The sequence below is a fragment of the Dysidea avara genome, chromosome 1, assembly GCF_963678975.1.
Source record: "Dysidea avara chromosome 1, odDysAvar1.4, whole genome shotgun sequence".
NCBI classification, from domain to species: domain Eukaryota; kingdom Metazoa; phylum Porifera; class Demospongiae; order Dictyoceratida; family Dysideidae; genus Dysidea; species Dysidea avara.
Genome location: NC_089272.1, coordinates 32,809,103 through 32,833,802, shown reverse-complemented (window position 1 = coordinate 32,833,802; position 24,700 = coordinate 32,809,103). Strand labels below are relative to the sequence as shown.

At 38.5% G+C, this 24,700-nt stretch overlaps 1 protein-coding gene across 2 annotated transcripts in view; it reads left to right on the top strand.

Moving 5' to 3' along the window:
• The window catches only part of LOC136262149 (receptor-type tyrosine-protein phosphatase S-like), a gene marked incomplete at its 5' end in the record, with an annotated part of 65,007 nt that overhangs the window by 4,897 nt on the left and 35,410 nt on the right, over positions 1 to 24,700 (top strand). For both annotated transcript variants that reach the window (XM_066056315.1, XM_066056307.1), the window contains 1 exon segment: positions 5,029 to 5,105. In XM_066056315.1, coding sequence (XP_065912387.1) covers positions 5,029 to 5,105 — 77 coding nt within the window.

Here is a 24,700-nt window from a genome sequence, read left to right as displayed (position 1 = left end):
TCATAGTAGAGAATTATAGTAAGTGTAAAACAAGAATAAAATTTTGAGCCAACTGTAAACTATCCAATGTACTGATTTATGTATGTAGGTATAATTCTTAATTTATCTCTGTACAGTACAGTTGCTCAAAATCTAGCTTCACACACACATTGTGCAACAACGTGTGGCACTAAATGTGTACTTCAGAATCCATGCATGTGAAAAACATGTAGCTACTACATGCATGTATGCAAGGCTGCAACTTATGTGTACACCATTGTGCAAGATTAATATTATAACTCGCATGTACACATGTCTAGGCTGACAAACTTATATAGTGTAGTTACAGCAGTGATGGGTTGTTCAAAGACCAATTTGCAGTATTATAAGTGTACTTAACTAAACCATTTCATACATCAAGCTACATATGTTTTTCACTGTAGGATAATCCACTGGTATGATCATCCAACTAAAGCCACATAGCTAATGATCTGGATCTCGAGAAGTGAATTCAAGGGTACAATCTCTGGACTTTTAATTGAATACACTACATTCAAATGTTACACAATCTCTACTGTTATTACATAAAAGCCTTTTCAGCAAGCAGTTGGTGTGGTAGTCACGTGATATGCTAATTGCAATTTTGTGTTCGACATACAATACTTTATTCAGATTTTTATTGAATATCCTAATCCTAGTCTATGGCTGTGAGTTGGCAGTCATCACTTGAAGTGAGAAAATCCTGAGGCTAATTACATGAATCCATGGCACCGTTTTCCAGTGTTACAGCTGTACTGTACATCGCAACGGCTGTACATGTGCCCCACCCATGTTACTATGTAGTGGCATCCTCAGGTGATCTACAGTGAAAAAATCACAGCACAAATGAATTATGATATTACCTGTGGTACAGCAATGTTTCATGCTGGTGTTTATGTAATACAGCAACTAGTTACATTATGAGCCTTGCATGTGTTTTTCAGCTACGTGCATACTGTATCTACTGTGATTTTCTTCAGAGTCATACTTGTAAAGTAAACTACACACATATTAGTACATCTACACACGTACATCTTTTTTTCACCGTGATTTTTTTGGAGACAACATTCTTTTTACTGCTTAGCTGTTTTTGATATCACTTCTTTTTTTGCAATTTCATACCTAAAGCCAGCCTATGACCAGCTTTGGGTATTACCTTTAATTTGTCCACGCATATGCATCCAGAGTAGATTATAACTAGCATTCGTTGATCTCAGATCAAAGTTGATCTGACTTGATTTGACATTGTCATACAATCAAATGGGGCATACTCCCCCTTCCCCTCAGAAATTTTTGGATTTTCAATGCTTGGAGATTTTAAAGGATGAGTATTTTGACACCCAAAACTCCTTCAGCAGCCATGCACTGCATCAATGATAAGCCTCATACATAGATTATGATGAGTCGATATGATGCAATTTGGATCACAATCTATAGCAATTATGTACTGCTTAAATATAACTTCACAGGAATCTTCCCTGAATTCTCAGGGAATCTTCTCTTATATCTTAGGGAATCTAACCTTCCCTGAATTGTCAGGGAATGTGACCTTTCCTGAAATGTCAGGGAATGTTCAGTTTCGTCTACTCGCAACTACATGTGTGACAACAGCACCACCACATGTGTGAAGACAGCACCCGGCAGCACCACCACATATGTGATGCATGCAGAGCAGATTATAATAGTTGGCCATCAGACATTTACTGATCAATTAGCTCAAAGACTGCCCAACTACCTATTGAACTGGTCAAGAACAACCAACCACTTTCTGCTAAAAAAATCAATATACTCTAATAGAACAGTTGGCTACTCTAATAGAGCAGTGGAGGAACATCTAAAAGGTGTACTTAATAGGTCCAAATAAAGAAAATACTTGGGGAATTAAACCAGCATCTTTAATGAAGTGTAATCTACACTATTCTACCACATATTCACACACTGTTTTGGTGGCTTCTAAAAGGTCTTTAAATGTTCTGAAGCCCCTTCAAAATGGAGGAGTATCATATAGTACAATAGTATAGTAGGGACCACAAAGGAGTAGGTGTGGCCCACGGGATAACATCACCCAAAAACCAGCCTCGGTTTTCCCTAATGATGATGAGGCAGCATTGGTTAGGTAAAACTAATTTTCAGATCGACTCGAAATGCTTTCAACAAGTTGCTACAGAATTTATAAAAAATAATTAATGGTTTCTACTGACTGACTGAGTAACTGAGTAACTGACTGACTGATGCCTTCAGACAAGCATAACTCAATAACAGCTAAGGCTACTGGCGTGATGTTTTCACTATTCGACGTCGCTTTGGACCGACAGGTGCCTTTTGGCATACCGCAGTACATACAGTGCATTCTTCATGGACTTACCAGAGTCCTCCTTTGTGTCCCATTCATCTTTGCTGATAGTGAAAAGTTTCAATTTGCGGTAGCACGTGATAGCTTTCTTTCGTAACGGAAATCGTCAGTATTTTTCATAGTGGTTATTTTGATAGCAGAGATACTTTTCAAACAGTCCTTGATTCAAAGTGCTGCGTAACACATTGAATATAGTTGACAACAAAGCATAATGGATACTTCACTTTTCAGACGATAATTGGGGCATGCAGTGCCATTTCAGATGCGGCGTGGGTTCACCAGTCATATTAATTATTTACACAAAAAAAAGTTACAAGCAAGTACACAGAAAAAATTTGAAATTTTCAACCAGAGTAGGGACCATAGCACATTGATAAAAAGTACTGAAACAAGCTGGAGTAGTGCATGATATTAAATGACAGTAAAACAATAAGAAGTGTTATATCCCTACTGTGCTCAAGACACCATAATGGAAATGCACAGTAGGGATATAACACTTCTTATTGCTTTACTGTGATTTAACCCTTTCACTGCCAAATTTGTAGAGGCTCCAATCTACTGTTTCTAAACTGCTATAACTTACACATCATACCATATAATCCTATAAAACTATATATCAATTTACTCGCTATAGAACAAAGAATTCGAATATGAAGTTTTTGTTTACACAAGAGCAACCACAAATCCATTATATAACTTTAAAGTACGAAAATCGATCTGAGCGAAACCAAACGTGAAATTTCACTACTTTACAGGCTAGCACTGTTTATAATAATACAATAAACATCACTAACCAGTTTACAATTGAAGCGATTATCTCTAAGTCTGGTTTTCCAGCATTTGAGCAAGTGCGCATGCACATACAAGCACGAGGTCACTGTTTCGAGGCATACAAAATTAGGAACACACCACTCCAACCTATATAATCCCTCTCCTTACTGTTTTTCTTTATTACGCCGAAGAATCGTCTACAATGCTTGTTATTGACGTTCCGAAAGTACGCAATTGCATCATCTAACCGCGCAATGGTGCGCGAGAGACCGGTTATCCCTGTTCCCGTTCACTTAAGGACGTGCCCACTACAGGATAAGCGCAGGGGACACTAAAACCCTTGACTGAAGTTGGAGAGCATTTAGAATGTGATGCTACAGGCATTTATAATCGAAACCGCCATATGGCGGTTGTGGCGGTGAGAGGGTTAATATTGGGCACTACTCCAGCTTGTTTCAGTACTTTTTTATCGATGTGCTATGGTCCCTACTCTAGTTGAAAATTCCGTATTTTTCTGTGTACTTGTAATGGTGATGACTGAGTTCCACCAGCCTATACGTTGTATTGATTATTTTGTGTGTGTTTATCAACATAGTATATATACCAACTTGTGTATGTACATAGTGTTGCATACATACAGTATACAGTACAGTGACATATCTACACCTGGGCCTACCCGGTCCTGTGCCCTGGTTAATTTGACTTGTGCCCTGGTTAATTTGACTTGTGCCCTTGTAATTGCTTTTCACCATCAGTGTTGAATAATTACAAAATATTAATGATTGTAAAGAATACTTATGCAATGCTGATCCATGTTAAATCAAGCCTTTCTTTCCAGAGGAGAAATGGCGATCTTGCATTGGTTTCGATTGTGGTATTGCCAATGTAAGGCACTTAATAGAAAGAAGGTAACGTGACTACCAGCTACAGCATCGTGACAGGGACTGAATGAATGTTTCGTAGTGTGGTGAATAGTGCCCATTCAAGTTTGGTTTGGATTAAGTAATGTATAGTTCACAAAATTCAGATGTGAACAGACGTGAGCAAGTTTTGAGACATGTACGTACCCCATATGGCTGTGTGGTGCTTTGGTAGATGATAGCTAGCTACTGACTAGTCATAGGTATGGAGTACTTGTTTAGTCAGTGTATGTTTCATTTATTCTATTTGTAAGTTGACTGCTTTAGTTCACAGTTGTCACGTGATTGTATAAACGCCTGGTGCTATAAATCCAAGTTTCCTCCTAGTCGAGTAGTATGTGTCAAGCAGACGATAGTAGTCAATGTTTGTGCCTAGTGATATTAGTTATTTTGCATGCAGTTATGCACCTATCAATGTATTGCTCCACCACCTCCCCCTCAGGCATATATGGGGCTATAGTGGAGATTTGACACAGCTGAAAGTCAAATGCCCCATAGTAGGGCAAACCTATCATGTCAAATCCCCCCATTTGCATCACGGGGATTGACATAGCATAAAAAGTAACAAAAAAATACTTGGGAGCTTAATGAACGATCGTCATATGCCCCATAGTGGGGCAGCAGTTTTGTGTCAATCCCCACTTATGCCTGAGGAGAGGGTGGTGGGGCAACACATTGATAGGTGCATTAGTGTAGGTGTAGCACATACATAGCGATGCACAACACATTATTTTTGGGTGTTATATTGATGTCCATATGAAGATGGCATATGTATGTGGCTGAGTAACTTGCCCACCCAGTGCCCGGGTAAAGTAAGAAGTCTAGATACGCCACTGATACAGTATGCCTCTGAATTTTGAAATAACTTTGGACCAGCAACATGTGCTGATTTACCTCATTTTTTACTGATTTACCTCATTATTTTATGTATGTACCCATATTTGTATCATGATGTACATTTTACAGTACCAGGTGAAGTCACTGGAGCTACTCTCACTTGTAAACCAGCAGCAACATCTAATAATTGTACTGCTATGTGGAATGTGAGTGATATGTCTGCATGCATGTACTATAGAGTCTGGTCGTTAGGTACATTGTGCGTAATAAAACTTTCCAAAAAACTTTATTATTGACATGTATTTGTGACCTAATTTGGGAAAACCGTCAATCTATGCACATCAATAGATGGTGAGATATGTGATTTTAAACATTTCAATCCAGTATAGCTTGGGAAAGTCAAAAGCTACGAGTTTGAAATGTGAATGCAGCCAACCATAGTGTTTATTGCAATTCAATCCATAGAAAGCAAGCTGTTGATATAACCATGATTTTGAGCACCTTTTTCATGATGGTATCTGTAACACAAGCACGTCACCATGGGTGGTGGTGGGGATTGTGGGTGGGTAATTGATATATGAACAGAAAATGACTGGGTGGGTAATATGGTGTCTCCAGCCTTAATATTTGGCTCTCAAGACCACTAGTGCCACTGAAAAACACAGAAATGTATGTAGAAAATATCTGGACAACTGTCCAAGGCTGTTCATGTCTCTAGTCTCGTGTTTCAACTTGCCAGTGACATTACAAGGTTCCAGAGCATTCCCAGTGGCTGGCACATGTCTCTAGAAATCCACTTGTGAAAAGCAGCCTGATCAAACCAGAGGCATGGCGATGGTGCAAATGTGTAGAGTACTGGTGTGGCTATCCATTCATGGTGAAAAGTGAACTTCACTGGTGTGTGCACAGATCGATGATTTTCAAAAATTTGGTAACGTTTGTTAACCCTTAAACTTGCAGCTGTTTTATAAAACGCAAGCACTGAAAATGCATAATCCATGCCTTGTAAAACTGAACTCTATAACACAAAAACTGTTAAAGCTACCTAAAAATGACAAACACCATCTTACTCACTGTTAAATGTTGGTTTGAATGGTCCCACACTTCGTTGCGTCCATCCAACCCAGAGATACTCGCTTCACTTTGAAAGAGTAAAAGAACTATCCCTCTGTCTTCCTTCTTCACATAACGATGAACAAAGGGCCATAACTCAGCCATACTTCGTCATATCGACTTTTGCTTGATGTCATGTTACTCCTCACGTGATGGTGATTCAGTTACTATATAAATATCACATGATAACATCACTGTCGGATGAGCACAATGACGATATGAACATGGAAGGACTCAAAATGATTCAGTGTGTCATAGACTAGTGGGTGAGTTCCTTGTTTGTATGTTGAAAGTTTATATACTGGCAGATAGCTTACTCTTTGTCAATTAATAAAATCTGTTTTTTGAAGCAATCAGATAAACGCTTCATGAGATATGCTTGTTTGTAACCGCCTATGTAGATTGGCGAAAGTATTATGTGTTTTCAATTCGTTTTTATCAAATCCAGTTTTCTAGATTATGCGGGTTTAAGGGTTAAGCGTATACGCCTAATAAGAAAACCTCATCATGATTGTTCATGGATTAATTCTCTTGGAGTGGTGTGATTTGCAGTTACCATATCAACTACAAGAAATGAGTATGCACTTAATTTATACAGTATGCACTTACATAATACGTATGTGATTGGATTTGCAAAAAGGTACCCTTATCACACACAAAATTTGACCAATTTTTTTGAACTTTGAAACTTCGTAACTTATTAGCCATGGCAAATAATTGCCTGAAATTCTCATGAGTGTAAGTATATTACCTGGCTGTAGTTTGATGGTAAGCGCAAGTTAATGAGTATAAGGAGTCAAGTGTTACAATATTCTGTTTGCTGGTATGTAAAATGTGTGGAAAAGGTACCTTTTCATAAATCCAGTTGCATACTGTTTATATGTGAGCTTAACAACCAGACTCTACAGTATGCATTGTGTACATAAATACATTACCATTTGCCTTATTTATGCTCCAATAACCTACCTTGTACATGTATAAAAGTAAGCTTGTTGGATACTGTATGTATACTAGTACATATATTAAAAATTATTCATTTAAAAATGAAGTAGGAATCCAAGCAATATAAAGTAGTGGAACAAGAGATAAATGATGGTATTACAGCATAGGAAATTCCCTAAATTGGCATGTTATAACAATCATTCTGTTCAATGCCAAAGTAGGGATTTCCTGTAGCTATTCTGTAATACTTTCATTCATCTTTTGCTTTTATTACTTGGATCCCTACTTCATTTTTAAATTAATAATTAATATAATCAAAAACAGCAAAGCTGTAAAAAAGGGTGCGGCTGCCAAAAAGTCAGGGTGAAAAAAGATATGAAATCCAAGGTAGCGGCCAAGAAATGGCTGTGATGGTAGTAGGTTAATGGCAAAAAATTTAATAACAACAATTTAGGTGAATTTGCATTGCCTCCTCCAAGTTTCACTAGGATTCGGCATGAAATTCACCTGAGTTGTGGTTATTAAATTTTTTGCCATTAACCTACAGTACTATCACAGCCATTTCTTGGCCGCCACCTTGGACTTCACATATTTTTTTCACCCTGACGTTTTTGGAGGCTGCACCCTTTCTTTACAGCTTGGCTGTTTTTGATTAGATATCACTTCTTTTGTAATTTCATACCTAAAGCCAGCCTATGGCCAGCTTTGGGTATTACTTTTGACTTGTCTTTTTCTTTTCTATAGGAATGAGGATTAGCTATGGATGTGATGGAGAATTTTTTAATTGTTTATTTAGCTATATATGTATACATTTAACAATGTGATTCAGTAATTATTACAATTTTGTTGATTAATCGTTAAAATTCAATACTGGCTGAATTGTTTGCAGCTGAATACTCTACAGGGAAATGTGTATGTAGCTGAAATTTCTACAGCGAAACTTGCAATGTACCTGTACTCTTAGACTACATGGTGAACAGTTTGTGGTTGAGCTCACCACAGAGTGACTCATAACCTAACAGAAATAATTGCAAAATAGCCGAACTTTCAAAATATAGTTTTCTTTTAGGTGAACTCTCTACAGGGTGACATGTTTCTAGCTGAACTCTCTACAGAGTGACTTGATTCTATCTGATCTCTCTACAGGATGATTTGTTTCTAACTGATCTTTCTACAGGGTGATTTGTTTCAAGCTGGTCTTTCTAAAGGTGATTTGGAATGTAGCTGATCTCTTTACTGAGAGAATTGAAATCTCCACAGGGTGGCTTATTTCTAGCCGAAACGCTCTGCAAAATGTAGCTGAACTTCTATAGAGTGACTTGTTTTTAGCTGATCTCTTTACAGGGAGACTTGTATCTCTCTACATGTAATCTGATCTCTCTACAGGGTGATTTGTTTCTAGCTGAACCTACAGGGTGACCTGGTCTGTGACTTGTTTCTAGTTACAGGGTGACTTGAAATGTAGTTGAATTTTTTACTGGGTGACTTGATCAAGCTGATCTCTCTATAGGGTGATTTGTTTCTGGCCGATCTCTCTACAGGGAAGTTTGTTTCTAGCTGATCTCTCTTCATAGTGACTTGCTTATACAGTACAGTCCATTTATAACTTCATACATGCGTGGCATTTTTGGCATGGTGCCACGTGATTTTTCCCGTGGCAAAAGCAAGTCACGCGTGGGATTGATCATTGTCATGCCGTGGCACAAGGCATTACCATGCGTGGAAAAAGAGATTTCCATGCCATGACAGTGCCACGCATGGAATCCTCTGATTGCCATGCGTGGCTAATATTAGCCAATGCCATGCGTGGTCATGAGGTGAAAAGCCAAACTACATGTATACTTACTTTACTTCACTGTGCATTGCATTATTAAAACTCAACTATTAGCTAACGCTTTGTATTTTACAGGTCACGCCAGGTCTCTTTTACACACCAACACAGGATCTTGCACAAGATGAACCAGATTAACCCGTTAAGCTCACATGCAACTGTTCTTTGAGTTTTGAATTCTACTTGTACCTGTACATATTTTTTCTATATTAACTAGTAATATAGCAATGGCGATACATATACTAGTATTTAAAAATGCAGGTGTAGAGTATCAGTAGAATCTGTAGTTGAGGTGAATTGAAGTCTCCTTCCAGTCCTCCACGGAACACTTTATTTATTATTATTATTACTAGGACCGTGTCACATATAACCAAGTACATACACCAACGTGACAGCCCCCTTGGTGAGGTTATTAGGTGGTGAAGGCACGATCCCCAAATCAACTCAATATGTCACAGTAGTGACAGATACAGCACAATAGTGGCATTGTAACTAAAGGCCACCAGTAGCTAAGTGCCAGTACATCATTGGTGTGGTAATGGCACAGTGATGTGTACACAGTATATGTATACAAAACATACAGGAGAGAACTATACATTATTGCAGTATTGTATGCAGCAATACATTATAGGCAACATCATCAGATAAAAATTATTAGCCAATATACAGCACAGTATCAACTAGAGCTACATAGGGTTCGTAGCAATGGCACAGTGATGCCAGGGTGACACACTATAGTTATGCATACACAACTTTCAGGAGATAGCTACACAATACTGTAGGAGTATGCAAGCCAGATGAACCAGATAAAGGAAGACAGCCAAGCCAACCAGAGCCTAGTAGCTATGCCAGGTGAAGACAAAAAAAAGATTAAGCACGTATTGAATTGCCTGACACCAACACAAAGGAAGTTCGCCATGCCAGCTGCACAAGACAAAATTGTTTACTTGTATTTTATATGCAACTGTATTGTAAAGAGCGTGGCATGTGTTTTAATGTTTTCTTGTATTGTTTATTTACGTGAATGAATCCACTGGCAGCTGGCATGGAGACTTGAGATGTTACAAACATAAAAACTTACTTGTAATCTTGTTTACACAAGTGGCTTCTGGCTCTCCTGCACGGGGCATTGCTAATCTTCTCCTTCGCACTATCTGTAAATAATTAAGCAAGGGTGTGGTACTGGGCGTTATATAGAATTACACGTATGGTCAAGTCATCAGCACGAACAGGAGCGACGATTATACGTCTGTGTCTTCATTCACAGGCGAATCCCCTGTTAGTTCATGTCTCTAGGCCTTGTAGTTTTCTCAAACATTAATTTATTATTATTTATGACGTAATTTTAACTGCGTTTCGTATTATTCTTAGTACTTGGTTGTATAGTTATTACTAGGCCAAGGGCACATATAACCAAGTACAATCACCATTGGGACAACCTACCAAAAAGGCAGTGGATGACCAGTACAGTGTGTGTGTGTGTGTGTGTCAGTGGCGTATCTACACCCGGGCATACCCGGGCACTTGCTCAGGCATCAGCTCATCTTGCCCGGGCATCAGAAAATCTTCTGGTGTGGCAGCCACGCATGAAAACACACTGCTCACAATTCAGTAATTATGATTCTATCCACCACGAACGTTCACAGCGAATTCTTGCATAGAAAATAAGCGCTGCGCGTTTAATTAAGAGTCTGACTTCTAATAATAGCCCAGTAGATTACGAGTTACTATATTTAAATCTGAAAAACAGAGATGTGCCCGCTCAAAATCTAGTGAATAGTGCCAATTTGTGGTCTAATCTAAGTGATGATAGTTCGGACTTTGCCTGTATATAGACCGCGTGAAGTGGAAAACGACTAGCTGTTTGGCTACTTGATTTCAGCAGGCAATGGTCTAATTCTGAATAATCAGTGCCCGGATTTATTGTGATACAACTACGACGAACTGAAGGAATGTCAGGGAATAACGTAAGAGAACTGCTGACGATACTTTGTAGGACTACTCAGCAGAGCGTGGTAGAGTTGGCGGTGCAGGGAATGGATGGCCCTAGTGAGTACGTAGATAAACCGGTGTCATGACGGTTTTGTGATCCGCACAAGTACGAGTCAGTGCAAGAAATCTATCGGTTCAGTAGTATTGTTCATTATGAATTGAAAGTATCCTTTTGTGTAGCACCATGGATAGTATATTCTCCGGTGCGGAGAATACACTATCTACTGTGGCACGTGATGCTGCAGTCCCACAATCGATTACATGCATCGTAGCTAGAGACTAGTATGGAGTGATTGCAGACTGATGAGCTATTATATATGCATACAGATAAGAGTTAATAACTGTAGCTAGCCATGCCATCCACCTGAAAACAACAATTTGATGAATGCACGTATGAACCCACACAGATTGTTCACTGAACTAGGCGTACAGGTAAATGGGCTTGCCCGGGCGTCATGCTTGGGCTAGATACGCCCCTGATGTGTGTTGGCACATAAATGCAATTATTATCAGATGATTAAGCACAACAGTCACATGCACTCTAATATAATTAATTATATACATATCTGGCAGGCCCTCAGAATTCATGCACACCAACAAATGCTTAATTAAATCTAGGATATTGTGTATCTGTAGTTCTGTACACAATTTGTGTCCTCCTCATGTGATACAAGTTGTTTAAACAAGGATGGATCAGGGTGATGGATTAAACATGGCTGGAGTTGCCAAGGGCAGACCACACTGATATCTGGGACAAAAGAAGCCAAGTATTTCCACTTTGTGTCACAGACAACTGTTATCTGACCCATCCGCTGAGTTACATTTTTAAGTATGAGATGGACCAATATGTAAAAAAATGGTCACATGGTGTCTTGGATACGCTGCAAGATGGAATAAAATGTGTAGCAGATCACTGTGAAAGGTGGAGTGCCTTTACAGGAATACTCATGGATATGGCACATCAGTGGTGTGCAGACACTGAATGGTAGCTACAATAGTGATTGGCACTTCACAGCTACGGGAGATATTATTTTATTTATTGTTACTGGGTAGTTAAATACAAACGCAGTACAAACAAACAATGCAAACAGTATTACAACATGAAACATAGTCTACCTTTGTTAATAGTCCAGCTGAACGCATGTGCTGGCAGCTGGCATGGTGACTTGGAAGGCTTACAGTGGCAACTGACACTTGTCTGAACACTTAGAAAATGAAGATCTGGGCAGAAACGATTAGTAGACAAGTTAGTAGTAGACCTGCGGATGGTCGCTTGTGGTCGCTAATCTTCTCCCGGCCTTTGGAATCATGGGTGTGGTGCTGGGCATTATATAGAATTACACGTTCGTTCAAGTCATCAGTACGAACAGGCATAATTATTATATGTTTGTGCCTTTGTTCACCGGTGAGTCGAACCCCGGTTAGTGCAAGTTCATAGGCCTTGTAGTTTTCCCAAACATTTATGACGTAATTTTAACCGCATTTTGTATTATTCTTAGTACTATTACTGTGTAGAACCTCACAGGGAGTATAAACACACAGATACAATTACAATTAAGTGCTAGTTATAACAAAACATACTGTGTTAGTCGATCCTTACAACTAGTTAAGTTGTCTATCATCACTAGTGGCTCAGGTAGCTCGTTCCACAGTTTGGTAGTGGAGGGTAGGAAAGAGTTGGCAAAAGTCTCATTTCTGATTGGAGGGATGGTGTAACGACAGGGGTGTCCTCGTGTAACTGTAGTTAGTGGCATCAAGCTAACAGTGGTTTCAACAAATTCTTTTTCAATTTTGTAGAACAGAATCAGTTTCAGGTAATTTCGTCTACTTGCTAATGTTGGCCAAGATAAATGATCCATCATATTTGTGACACTGCTATATCGAGAATTGTCATTCATTACAAGCATGCTATACTACGCTGTATCTTCTCTATCTGATAGATTTGGCATTGTAGAAAGGGACACCACACTGATGCAGCATATTCTGGAATTGGCCTGACTAGTGATTTATAGCAATTTGACTTTATGGCTTTTGGGCACTGGTATATATTTCTTTGTAGAAACGCCTTTGCAGAGTTAGCTTTGGAACAGATATCATTGATGTGATCTTTCCAAGTAAGATAGCTGTCAATAGTGACTCCCAGATACTTAGCTGATGAAGCTTGTTGTAGTTGTTAGTCATAAATACTGTAACTGTATTTGTGACCTAATTTTAGAAAACCGTCGATATCCGCACAATTTTCAAAATGCATTTTATTTGTTCTTTGTTTTCTAAAGGGACAGAGGAATGGAGTAGCTAAGTTTCAGCTTCATAAGTTAAGCAGCATTGGAAATACAGCACTAGACAGCTGGACGAGCAAATAAATTGATATGTACATAAGCTATTGAGAAAACAATCTACAGGCGCTTACATAAACTATCATAACTTACTGATACAATGGCATACGGAATTGAATCTCCGCTCATTGTGTTCGCTATGAATTTGTGCATCCACCAAGGTATAGTTTTTGCCCCAGGCATGCTTCTGTGTTTGAGAAGAAAGGCAAATTCACTGAAAAACTGTTGGTGAATTCTTGTCACTGCAACGTAATCAAACGTCTGTAACTTTGAAATCCTTTCATGTATGGAGATGAAACAAAGATTTTTGTACTCCCTATGAACAGGCGAACATGATGATGCCCAGGATTTATCTATTAGAGGCTTAATTCGCCCACCAGTCAGGTGATAAAAACTTGCATAATTTTTTCAGGAGCTTGCATTTTTTACCCATAGTTTTTAAATGCATTTTTATTACAAAATTACTATTGTGTGTATATCGACGGTTTTCCAAAATTCGGTCACAATTAAAGAAAGTTCTCTTGTTTGTTATTGTTAGGTGTACACATTTGGTAGGATTGAATTTCATTGACCGTAAGTCAGCCCAATGTTCTAGTTTGTTGATGTCATTTTGTAAGATTAGGCAGTCGTTTTCCGAATTGATAACTCTATGTATTAGGACATCATCTTCATACAGTACTATTTACTGAGGTAGTTATGTCATTGATGTATAGTAGAAATAGCAGTGGGGCTAGTACTGTCCCTCATTAATATTATCAAATATTGAATTAAATCATGCAATGAAATACATTTATAAGTCTGCCTTCAATAATCATCATTGTATCTACATAGAAAAGAAGAAATGTGAGTAAAAACAAACCTCAAAGTCAGCCATAAGCTGGTTTTGGGACTTTATAAAGTAAAAAAAAAAGATGTGAAATCCACACAAAAAAGCCAAGCTGTGAAAAAATGGTGCGGCCTTAAAAATCCTGGGTGAAAAAAGTTGTGAAATCAAAGGTGGCGGCCGAGAAATGGCTGCAATGATGTTAATGCTAAAAAATTTTAATAATGGCTGTGTGCATTGTTAAGATTTATTAGCATTAACATCATTGCAGCCATTTCTTGGCCGCCACTTTTGATTTCACAACTTTTTCACCAGGGCTTTTTAAGGCCGCACCATTTTTTCACAGCTTGGTTGTTTTTGTGTGGATAGTCTTAATGAAAGGAGTTGTCCATTAATTCCATTATGAGATAGTTTGTGACAGAGCTTGTCATGAGAGACTTTGTTGAACGCTTTAGCAAAATCAAGAAATAGAGCATCGATGTGCTTTCTACCGTATAGTGATGGCACCAATTAGCTGGCTTTCACAGGATCGTCGTGCATGGAACCCATGTTGACTATCATTTAATACCTTATGGTTTTCTAAATGTTAGAATATAGAAGAGTATATCACATGTTCTAGAGTGTTGCAGCAGACACTAGTCAGGGAAATTGGTCTGTAGTTTGAAGGATCTGTTCTTTTACCTTTTTTATGTATGGGTATTACATTAGCTGATTTCCAGTCAGAAGGCAGTTTTCCTTGGTTAAACGATGCTTGAAATTAATGTAAGTAATGGAGCCATTTGCTGTGCAGTCTCTTTAATAATTTTGTTGGGATGTTGTCCAGACCTGTTACTTTGTGAGGGTCCAGATTGACTAAAAGGTTATACACTCCATCTACTTCAACTGTTATTGGTTGGATGTTAGGAACTGGTGTACTATTTATGTCAGGATGAGGAGACTTCATCTTTAGTAAAAACGGAACAAAAGTAATTGTTAAGAGTGTTTGCTTTAGAGCAACTGTCAGAGTAGGATTCACCATCTACCTGTAGGGTATTGATCGAAACTTGATTTTTACGCATGCTTTTGATGTATCTCCAAACCTTCTTTGTACATTTATTGTGAGAATCTAAAAGAGATGAAACATAGTTATTGTGCGAAGTATGACATAATCTTTGTACTTGTTTCTTCAAGTTGCGATAGGCTGCCCAGTTGTCGTCTGTGTTTGTTTGATGTGCTAAATTGTACTTTCTCTGCTTTTTCCTTGACAGTCTCTTAATGCTGTTTGTGATCCAAGGTAGTTGGTGTTTGATAGACTTCTTTTGTGGTATCATTGCCATACAAGCTTTACATAGTGCTTTATACTCATTCCATAGTATATCGATTGGGTCACTGTGGTCATAAACATGTAATAATGTGTTGGAAAACTACTCTGTGATGTAATTCCTTATGTTGTCAAAGTTGGCTTTATGATGTTTCTTTGTGGTGTGGTGCAGTAACTGAAGTTGAGATCGAGACAATTCATGATCACTGATACCTGGTATGACTTCACATGATGTAATAGTAGTTGGTCTATTAGTAAGGAAGATAACTAATATGTTCTGGTTTCTTGTTAGGGTCAATACTGTTTGAGAGAAGCCATGATCTGCTATAAAGTCTAGTACAGCATTGCAAAGTGCTAGTGAGTAGGTATTATTCACAACTGTGTTGTTGTTCCAATTGATTTTAGGAAGATTTAAGTTGCCACCTATCCATATAGGAGTTGCTGGATTATTTGTGCAATTTCTTCAAGTATTGAGATTATATCTTGAAAATAAGTGATATCTAATGATGGTGGTCTATACACAGAGCAAACAATAACTTGTTCACCTTTGTACCTAAGTGTACAGGCAATTATTTCACATTGGTTCAAGTTAGTTATTTGGTACTCTATCACACTTAGGTATTTTCTAAAAGCTAGTAAAACCCCACAGTATCCATCAGATTGGTCTTGTCGGAACAAAGTATATCCAGTTGGAAAGAATTCTGTGGAATTGATGTTTGGTAAGAACCATGTTTCAGTTCCAAAGATGGTGTCAGGTTGATGTTCATGAATCAGATTAGAGAGCTCTGCTCTTTTAGCTAGCACACTTTGAAAATTAATTACAAACAATTTTAATGGGCCAGGATTGGGTTATTATTTATCAGTGCATGAGGGGAATCTAATCCCTCTTCTGCACTACTCTCCCTTTTTTTTATTTTGTAGCGATTGTCATCCTTATTCATCTCTTTAAGCTTTGAGCATAGTTGACAGTTAGCTTCTCTCTCTGAAGGAGTTAGATCAGGGGTAATGTAAATTTTATTGTACTGGCTGGATGGATCAGCCTTTTGAAGGTTTGTGCAATTACGCAGAATAAAGATCTTGGACTCGACAGTGACTTTGATAGTGAGTAAAGGCCATTCTGACTAAGACACAATGAAATAAATACAACGCACAATATTTACTGTAGCTACAGTGTATACTGAAAGTTATCTTTGAACATTCGCTACCTAATACAGTTGTAAAATGTTCAAACATTCGAAGCTTCGGTGTTAGCTTTCAAGTTACATGTTTTCAGCACATCCTTCTTAAGTTTTAATACAAATGTACTTGTAAATAACAGGCATGCACTATGGGAGTGCATGTTGCAATCACATGCAAACAGGCCCAACCCATCTGGAATGTGCTAACAAAGCATTGCATCACCTCTTTGCATGCTATGGGATAGCAGTTTCACACTATCATAAGCCACAACTTGTAGCACCTGTCAGTCTACTCCTTGTATTGGCACCTAAGTGTTCAGTCTGCCTCGTGATCAGTAGCTAGCTGCAGTGATTGGAGTATTTCAGGATGCTTCCCCACCCACCCACCCACCCATTTTCAATAATCGACAACAAACCTGGAATCCCAGGATGGAGGGGCGCAGTAATACTGCGTGAAGAATAACTGCAATGCCGATTGGCATAGCCATCTCTCAGATGCAGCAAATCAAACAAATATTAACAGTGGCACTGCCCCTTTTGTCTGAGAGATTTTGCACGCCCCAGCAAAGTCCTGGGCTTGCCCAATTTTGTCCCCAAATTAGCCTGCAAGCTAAAAATATTGGAGTCTGTGGCTTTCCTGTTATATTAAATCTTTCTAAAAAGCTAGTAAGCGTTTTGGAAAGTGCATAGCAGCAGTACTGAATGACGTGATCGATCGATTGTAAATGGGCATGTCTACAATACTGCAATCATGCTATTAGGTAAACACCAACTAATGGCTAAAGGGATGTTTCTATGCATTATCTATCACTTTATAAGGTGTTTTAAGGCTACAACTACAGTAGCAAGCTAAACTTTGATGGTTCAAAAGTGGGTGTGGTACACGAAGATCAATCACTAAGATCCCACTGCAATAAAGATAGCGAAGTTTATTTGTGAGTCTTTCGTAGACTGTGAGTGCATTACTAAGCTTTGAAGGATACTTTTATAATTCAAAATTTACTTGAACTTTGAACTCACGAAACATTCGAAGCTTCATCCCAGTCCTATAGCAAAGTACTGTACACGTAACTACTGTACAGTTTGTTGTTTATACAACTGTACACACACGTGATTGACAGCCACGCTTGCAGCCAGTGAGGGTCATGTGTGGCACACCACGCGCATGTGCCATGCAGCAAATTTGGCGTGGGCCACATAACAAACCTGGCGTGGGCCATGCAACAATGTTCTGTGGCAAGCGCCATGGTGCTGCATGGCGCAATGCCAAAAATGCCACGCGTGTGTGAAGCTATAAATGGACTGTACTGTAGCTCCATGAACTCTCTATACACAGTGACGTGTTTGTAGCTGATCTCTCTACAGGGTAGCTTGTTTCTACTGAACTCTCTACAGAGTGACTTGAAATGTAGCTGAATTCCTTACAGGATGGCTTGTATCTAGCTGATCTCTACAGGATGATTAGTTTCTAGCTGATCTCTCTACAGGGTGATTTGTTTCTAACTGATCTCTCGACAGGGTGATTTGTTTCTAGCTGATCTTGATTTGTTTCTGGCTGATCTCTCTACAGGATATTTTTTCTAGCTGATCTCTCTACTAATAGATTTGTGTCTAGCTGATATCTCTACTATGTGACTTGTTTATAGCTGATCTCTCTACAGGGCAACTTGTATCTACTGAACTCTCTGCAGGGTGACTTGTTTCTAGCTGATCTTTCTACAGAGTGATTTGTTTGTAGCTAATCAGTTTCTCTTTGTTTCCAGCTAATCTTTCCACAGGGTGACTTGTTTCTAGCTCTACAAGGTGATTTGTTTCCAGATGACAGGATGATGTGTTTCTAGCTGTTTTTTCTACAGGATAATTAGTTTCTAGCTGATCTCTCTGCAAGGTGATTTGTTTTTAGCAGATCTCGATACTAAAAGATTTGATATTTTTATATCTACTGTATGACTTGTTTATAGCTGATCTCTCTACAGGGCAACTTGTTTCTACTGAACTCTCTGCAGGGTAATAGCTGATCTCTCTACTGGGCAGCTTGTTTCTAGCTGATCTCTCTACTGGGCAGCTTGTTTCTACTGAACTCTCTACAGGGTACCTTGAAACGTAGCTGAACTCTCTGCAGGGTGACTTGTTTCTAGCTGATCTCTCTACAGGGTGATTTGTTTCTGACTGATCTCTCTACAGGGTGATTTGTTTCTAGCTGATCTTTCTACTGAGAGACTTGTTTCTAGCTGATATCTCTACTGTGTGACTTGTTTATAGCTGATCTCTCTACAGGGCAACTTGTTTCTACTGAACTCTCTGCTGGCTGACTTGTTTCTAGCTGATCTCTCTACTGGGCAGCTTGTTTCTACTGAACTCTCTACAGGGTGACTTGAAACGTAGCTGAACTCTCTGCAGGGTGACTTGTTTCTAGCTGATCTCTCTACTGGGCAGCTTGTTTCTACTGAACTCTCTACAGGGTGACTTGAAATGTAGCTAAACTCTCTGCTGGGTGATTGATCTCTCTGCAGGCTGATTTGTTTCTAACTGATGTCTCTACTGAGAGATTCGTTTCTAGTTGATATCTCTACTGTGTGAATTGTTTGTAGCTGATCTCTCTGCAGGGAAACTTGTTTCTACTGAACTCTCTGCAGGGTGACTTGTTTCTAGCTGATCTTTATACAGAGTGATTTGTTTCTAGCTAATCACTTTCTCTTTGTTTCCAGCTGATCTTTCCATAGGGTGACTTGTTCTAGCTCTACAAGGTGATTTGTTTCCAGCTGATCTCTCTACAGGATGACTTGCTTCTAGCTGATCTCTCTGCAAAGTGATTTGTGTCCAACTGATCTCTCTACAGGATGATTACATAGCTGATCTCTCTACTGAGTGACTTGTTTCTAGCTGATATCTCTTGGATTTCATGTTATTTATTAAACACCATCATGATTATGATGAACAAATGAAAATTAAGTACATGATATGTGGATCCTCGGTCAACATGCGACCACATATCTGACCAACTTGGGTCAGCTATGTGCATGGCAAGGAAAATAAACATGCTAATTATAAAGCTGAAATTACAGCTACGTAATTACAGCTACGTAATTACAGCTAGCATACAAATTAAAAACAGTCTAGGTTGATTGTCCATTCATTGGAGTTTCTAGCATAGAAAATTCTCTGTTGTAAAGCGGAGATTGAGGCACTGGCCATTTCATTCAAAAATCCTCTAGCACTCGCTTTAGAAAATAGGGGTACTTGCTGAGTAAAATTAATAACATTAATTTTTAATTGCAAGAATAGAATATAGCTCTGTTGCTTTAAGTCTGATTCTTCTACACTGTTGAAGGGCCTTTCTAAGATGATTATTCCACCTGTACACCAATTTTCAAATGGTTTCCCTGAACAGTTTTTCTAGTAGGCGTGGTAAGTGATCGTTTTTTGTTAGCTAATCTCGATCATGTAATTGTTACACACTGTTGATTTTTTGTTTTATCTTTGCGGTCTTTAACTTGACTGCTTTTAAATCACAAAAGGTTTGAGGTTCAATAGTTAACCTATTCACGTACCGATTTTCAGCTTCTTCCCATAAGCATTTTACTCTGTAGGCATGATAGCATATTAGTGTTATTTTCGTGAATAATTGCTAATAATTCCTTGACTGTTTACCATATTCCAGCCACACTTGATATCAAGATGCTCCCTTATTTTCCCCTTCTGTGTGCCAAATTTCAAGGCAATTGGATATGGCGTTCACATTTTATGGCAGTGTTTGTAAGTGTGCAAAAAGAGGAAGAAAAATAAGAAGGAAAAAATGTAGAAACTTAGCCAACATTTGAAGTCACATATCTCGAGAATGCTTGATGCGATTTCGCTCAAATTTGCTATGTAGAGTATTGACATTGGCAGGTGTGTTCGCAGCAAAAATTGTCTGGTTTCATGAAGGCAGCACAGAACTACAGATGGGCGAATATCGTGTTTTCTTCTTCCTGTCAACATACTCATGGTGGTGTGTGCCGGCTTCTTGGCTGCACAACACACTATTGTGTGTCTTGATATATATATGTATTGTACCTTGTGTGGGAGGATCAAAGCAATGCCGCGTATTATACTAATGTACTGTATGACTGCAGTTATGCAGCTAATTGGGCAAATACAGTACAGTTATGTGGAGATTTTTTAAAAGGAATGTTACGTAAACAACACACTGTAAATCGCTAAAACCAGCCAAACTAATCCTACGAGTTCGTTCTACGGCTAGGAATAGATTGTATAAACACTTACTGATTGTCTGATCACGAAGCTTTTTAAACATGATTCCATTAAGACAGCATGATTGATCATGTGCATGACATTGTAAATCACTAAAACTAGCCAAACTAATCCTATTAGTTTGTTCTACGGCTAGAAATAGATTAGTTAAACACTTACTGATATCCTGATCACTGAAAGTCGCAGCGGTTTGAGTAGTAGAGAGAATCGCTCTGAGCCAGATGACTAGGAAGTACAATATAACAGTTATAGCACTGCCTATGCTTGTGTGTATGAAAAATACAGCACTCGGGGGGTGTCTCGAGGCAAATACAGCACTCGGTTTTGCCTCGTGCTGTATTAGCCTCTCGACACGCCCCCTCGTGCTGTATTTCCATACACACGCACGGCGGTGCTTTAACTATAATATATATACTGTATATATATACTAGTTTTGTTTGTTTGCTTTTTAAAAAAATTTAATTTATTTTTATTTATTAAGGCTTTACAGCACAAGTGCTGAAGGTCTGTAGGACACCCAGTCCTACAGACCTTCAGCACTTGTGGGAAGCTGTAGGACACCCAGTCCTACAGCCTGTTTAAAGTTGTTGCAGAAAGTATGTTTGAAAAGGTGGAGAAAGGAGAAAAAAAAATCCATGACTGGACCTGGGCAGCCTCAAACCTACAGCCATCTGATTAACACTCAAATGCTTACAGGAGTCTGACAGGTGGTCAGAATGCAGAGGCGGATCTAGGATTTTTTAAAAGGGGTTTCTGAAAGTTGGTGTAGCTGAATAAGGCATCTGATGACATTTCTCCAGAAATTTTTGAGATTTTAGAAGCTCTGGAATTGGATTTTAGGCTTTAAACTGTAAATACTATAGCTAACTATAGGGCAAAGATGGTGACTATAAGCTGTAGCTTTGATTGCTCTATTAGAGTAGTTACTTGACTGCTCTATTAGAGTATCTCGATCGTTTTTAATGCAATGGGAGATGAAAAGTGAAGGGGTTTAATGCTATAAATGGTGTTATAGTTAAGTGCAGCTGCATGCATGCATGCTACTGAAATACAGTGGTATATAGTTGTTTGATATTACAAATTGTCAGTACAACAATGTTTATGTATTTAGACTTGCACTGAGCTAAATTTAAAAGGGGGTTTTTGTTGAAACCCCAGAAACCCCTCTAGATCCACCACTGGGATGTTTTCCCCTTGTCAGTTTCATGTGTATGTATCCATAGGAACTCTAGAGAGTGACTTATTTGTTGTAGTGTACAGCTATACACCTGTGACTGTTCTACTAGGGTGACTGCTGTATTAGAGTATCTTGAGTCAGCCTTCGTTTACCAGGGGGTGTGTTACTATTTCATATTTTGCTTCATTCATAATTCATATTTTCATTGTGCTAGCATTATGAATACAGCTATACCAATAATAACGGGGTGTGTCATTGTGATCAACTAAATAGATTGCTAAGAGGTGTGGTCTCGGTACTCGATTATTATTAATCCACTGGGACTGGGATGAATATTGAAATTTACCTTTGAACATTCGCTAATAAAATGTTCGAACATTCGAAGCTTCGGTGTTAGCTTTCAAGTTACAGGTTTTCTTGTATTTATGCACATCCTTCTTAAGTTTTATCTTTCTAAATCTATTTAATAAGTTTGTAAGCATTTGGAAAGCGCATAGCAGCAGTACTGAATGACGCAATCGATTGATTGCAAATAGGTGTGTCTGCTATACTGCAATCATGCATACATGTAGGTAAACATTTAGCAATGGCTAATTTCCCTGCATTATCTATCACTTTATAAGGTGTTTTAAGGCTACACTATAGTAGCACGTTGAACTGCTATAGTTTAAAAGTGGGCATGGCACACGGAGATCAATTGCGAAGAGATGAACATTGATCACGCAAAAGGAATAAGCAGCTGCAATAAAGATAACGACATTTATTTCCAATTCTTTCGTAGACTATGAGTGCATTACAAAGCTTCGAAGGATACTTTTATAATTCAAAGTTTACTTAACCTTCGAACTCATGAAACATTCGAAACTTTGTCCCAGCCCTATTATCAGCCAAGTTGTGTTAATAGGTGTAGTATTGGACCTATCGTGAAGTTATAGGTATCTACCAAAAATAAGTGATTAAATAAGTTTGCAGTGTTTAACTATGCTGCTCAAGGAAAGTGTTATAGGGAAAGTTAATGCCTCAACATGGTTTCATTGCATGAAGAAGGATGAAGACCAACCTGATTTAAGATAAAAGGTAAAACAAGGCGCAGTGGGCAGACACTCATCAAAACCCCTAAAGGCACATCCCACTGGTTAGTTTGTTATTGTGGCATAAAATAGTGGCCATGCACTGCTTCATTTGGCCTCCAGCCTTGCGACTGTGGTCAGGCAAGCAGGCAGGCTGGCAGGCAGATGGAAATTCGAGTTTTGATGATTTTTAAAAATCCTATATCTGGTTGCCTGTAAGTCTTTTCTTGTTTTTATTGCTGTATTTGATGTTAGATGGACTAATATTATTCTGTAAAGGTGATTTTTGTTGCGTAAAGATGATTTTAAAAGGTGGCAGTTTAGGTGGACGCGTTATTTTTGGGGGGATCCCTACTTAAACAGTACTACTGTACTGTTTGACTATGTACAGTATAATAATTATGCTACTATAGGGTATAATCAGACTGTGGCTACTGTGTGACTGCTCTATTACAGTATCTCAATCTTTTGCAGCAACAGTGTTAGAAAAGATTGTTTGCAGCAATTTTTGCAAGCTACTTGATATGTATGTCTAAGTTGAAAGTTAAAATAGCTACTGTACAGTACTAAAGGTTGTAGTAAGCCCCGTGCTAGAAAACTTTGAAACTCAATTAATACAAAGGTGTGGCTAGTAGCCGTATATGTACAGTAGTTATGCATTGTGTAATAGAGTAAAATATTTTTGCACAATTTACATACAGTACTGTATCATGAACCACGATAGTGGGTTCATAATAGGGATCACAGTGGAATTTTTGAAAATCCTAATAGAGCAGTCACCTAAAACCAGCCTTAGAAAGTAGACTCGAGCATAAAATAACCCTCAGAAGGCTTATTATCAAACACTAAACTCAGAAAGATTGTGATATAGCAGTAAAAATGGTCTAGACGAAATTTGGAAACATTCAAAAATTGCGAATTTTTCATATTATTATTTATAATTTTATTTTTCATAATATTATTATTACTAGGACTGCGTCACATACAACCAAGTACATACACCAACGTTGCAACCTACCCATTGGGAAAGTATAAACAGTGCCATAGGAAACACTCAGAGCAGTGTGCATGTACCTGTGGAAATGATACATATGCATACGTACACAGGCAAGGGAGTTTAACTGGCATCAGAAAACCACAATACTAAAACACAACCTACACAAAAAACCAAGTTAAGTTAGCTATATTGAAAGTAACTATATATTGTAGGTGTGACGTGTCTCTGAAGATGACTCAGCAGTGAAGTGAGGCTATGCAGAATAAGGGATATGGTGAAGGCACAATTAGCAATTGATCCCAATCAAGCCAATATGGCACAACAGACTCTGTTGTAACTAGAGGCCACTGGTGATGTACCTGTATATCAGCGGTGTGGCATTGGCACATTGATCACAGTCTATAATATTATGCATACAGCCATGCACAACATACAGGAGATAGTTACACATTGTTGTATATGCAGCACTGCATCGGCTTCTTGTTTAGCTATTACAGACTCATAGTAGACTAGTAGTTAAGCCAAGTGGAAAATAATTCCAGCCGCCAGCAAGCCAGATGAAGGTGGCGGTATAATGAAAATAATTCCAGCCGCTAGTAAGCCAGATGAAGGATGAAGATGTAGACCTATAATACAACTACCAGTACAAGTATTACATTACTCATTACCTTGCTGTTCCAGCTGGTTGTTAATGAGCGCATCAGCTGGTATCCCAACTGGTCATCAGCTGGTCGTTCACTGCATGATGCCTGGAGCGCATATCCTACACATAAAATACACAGTTACAA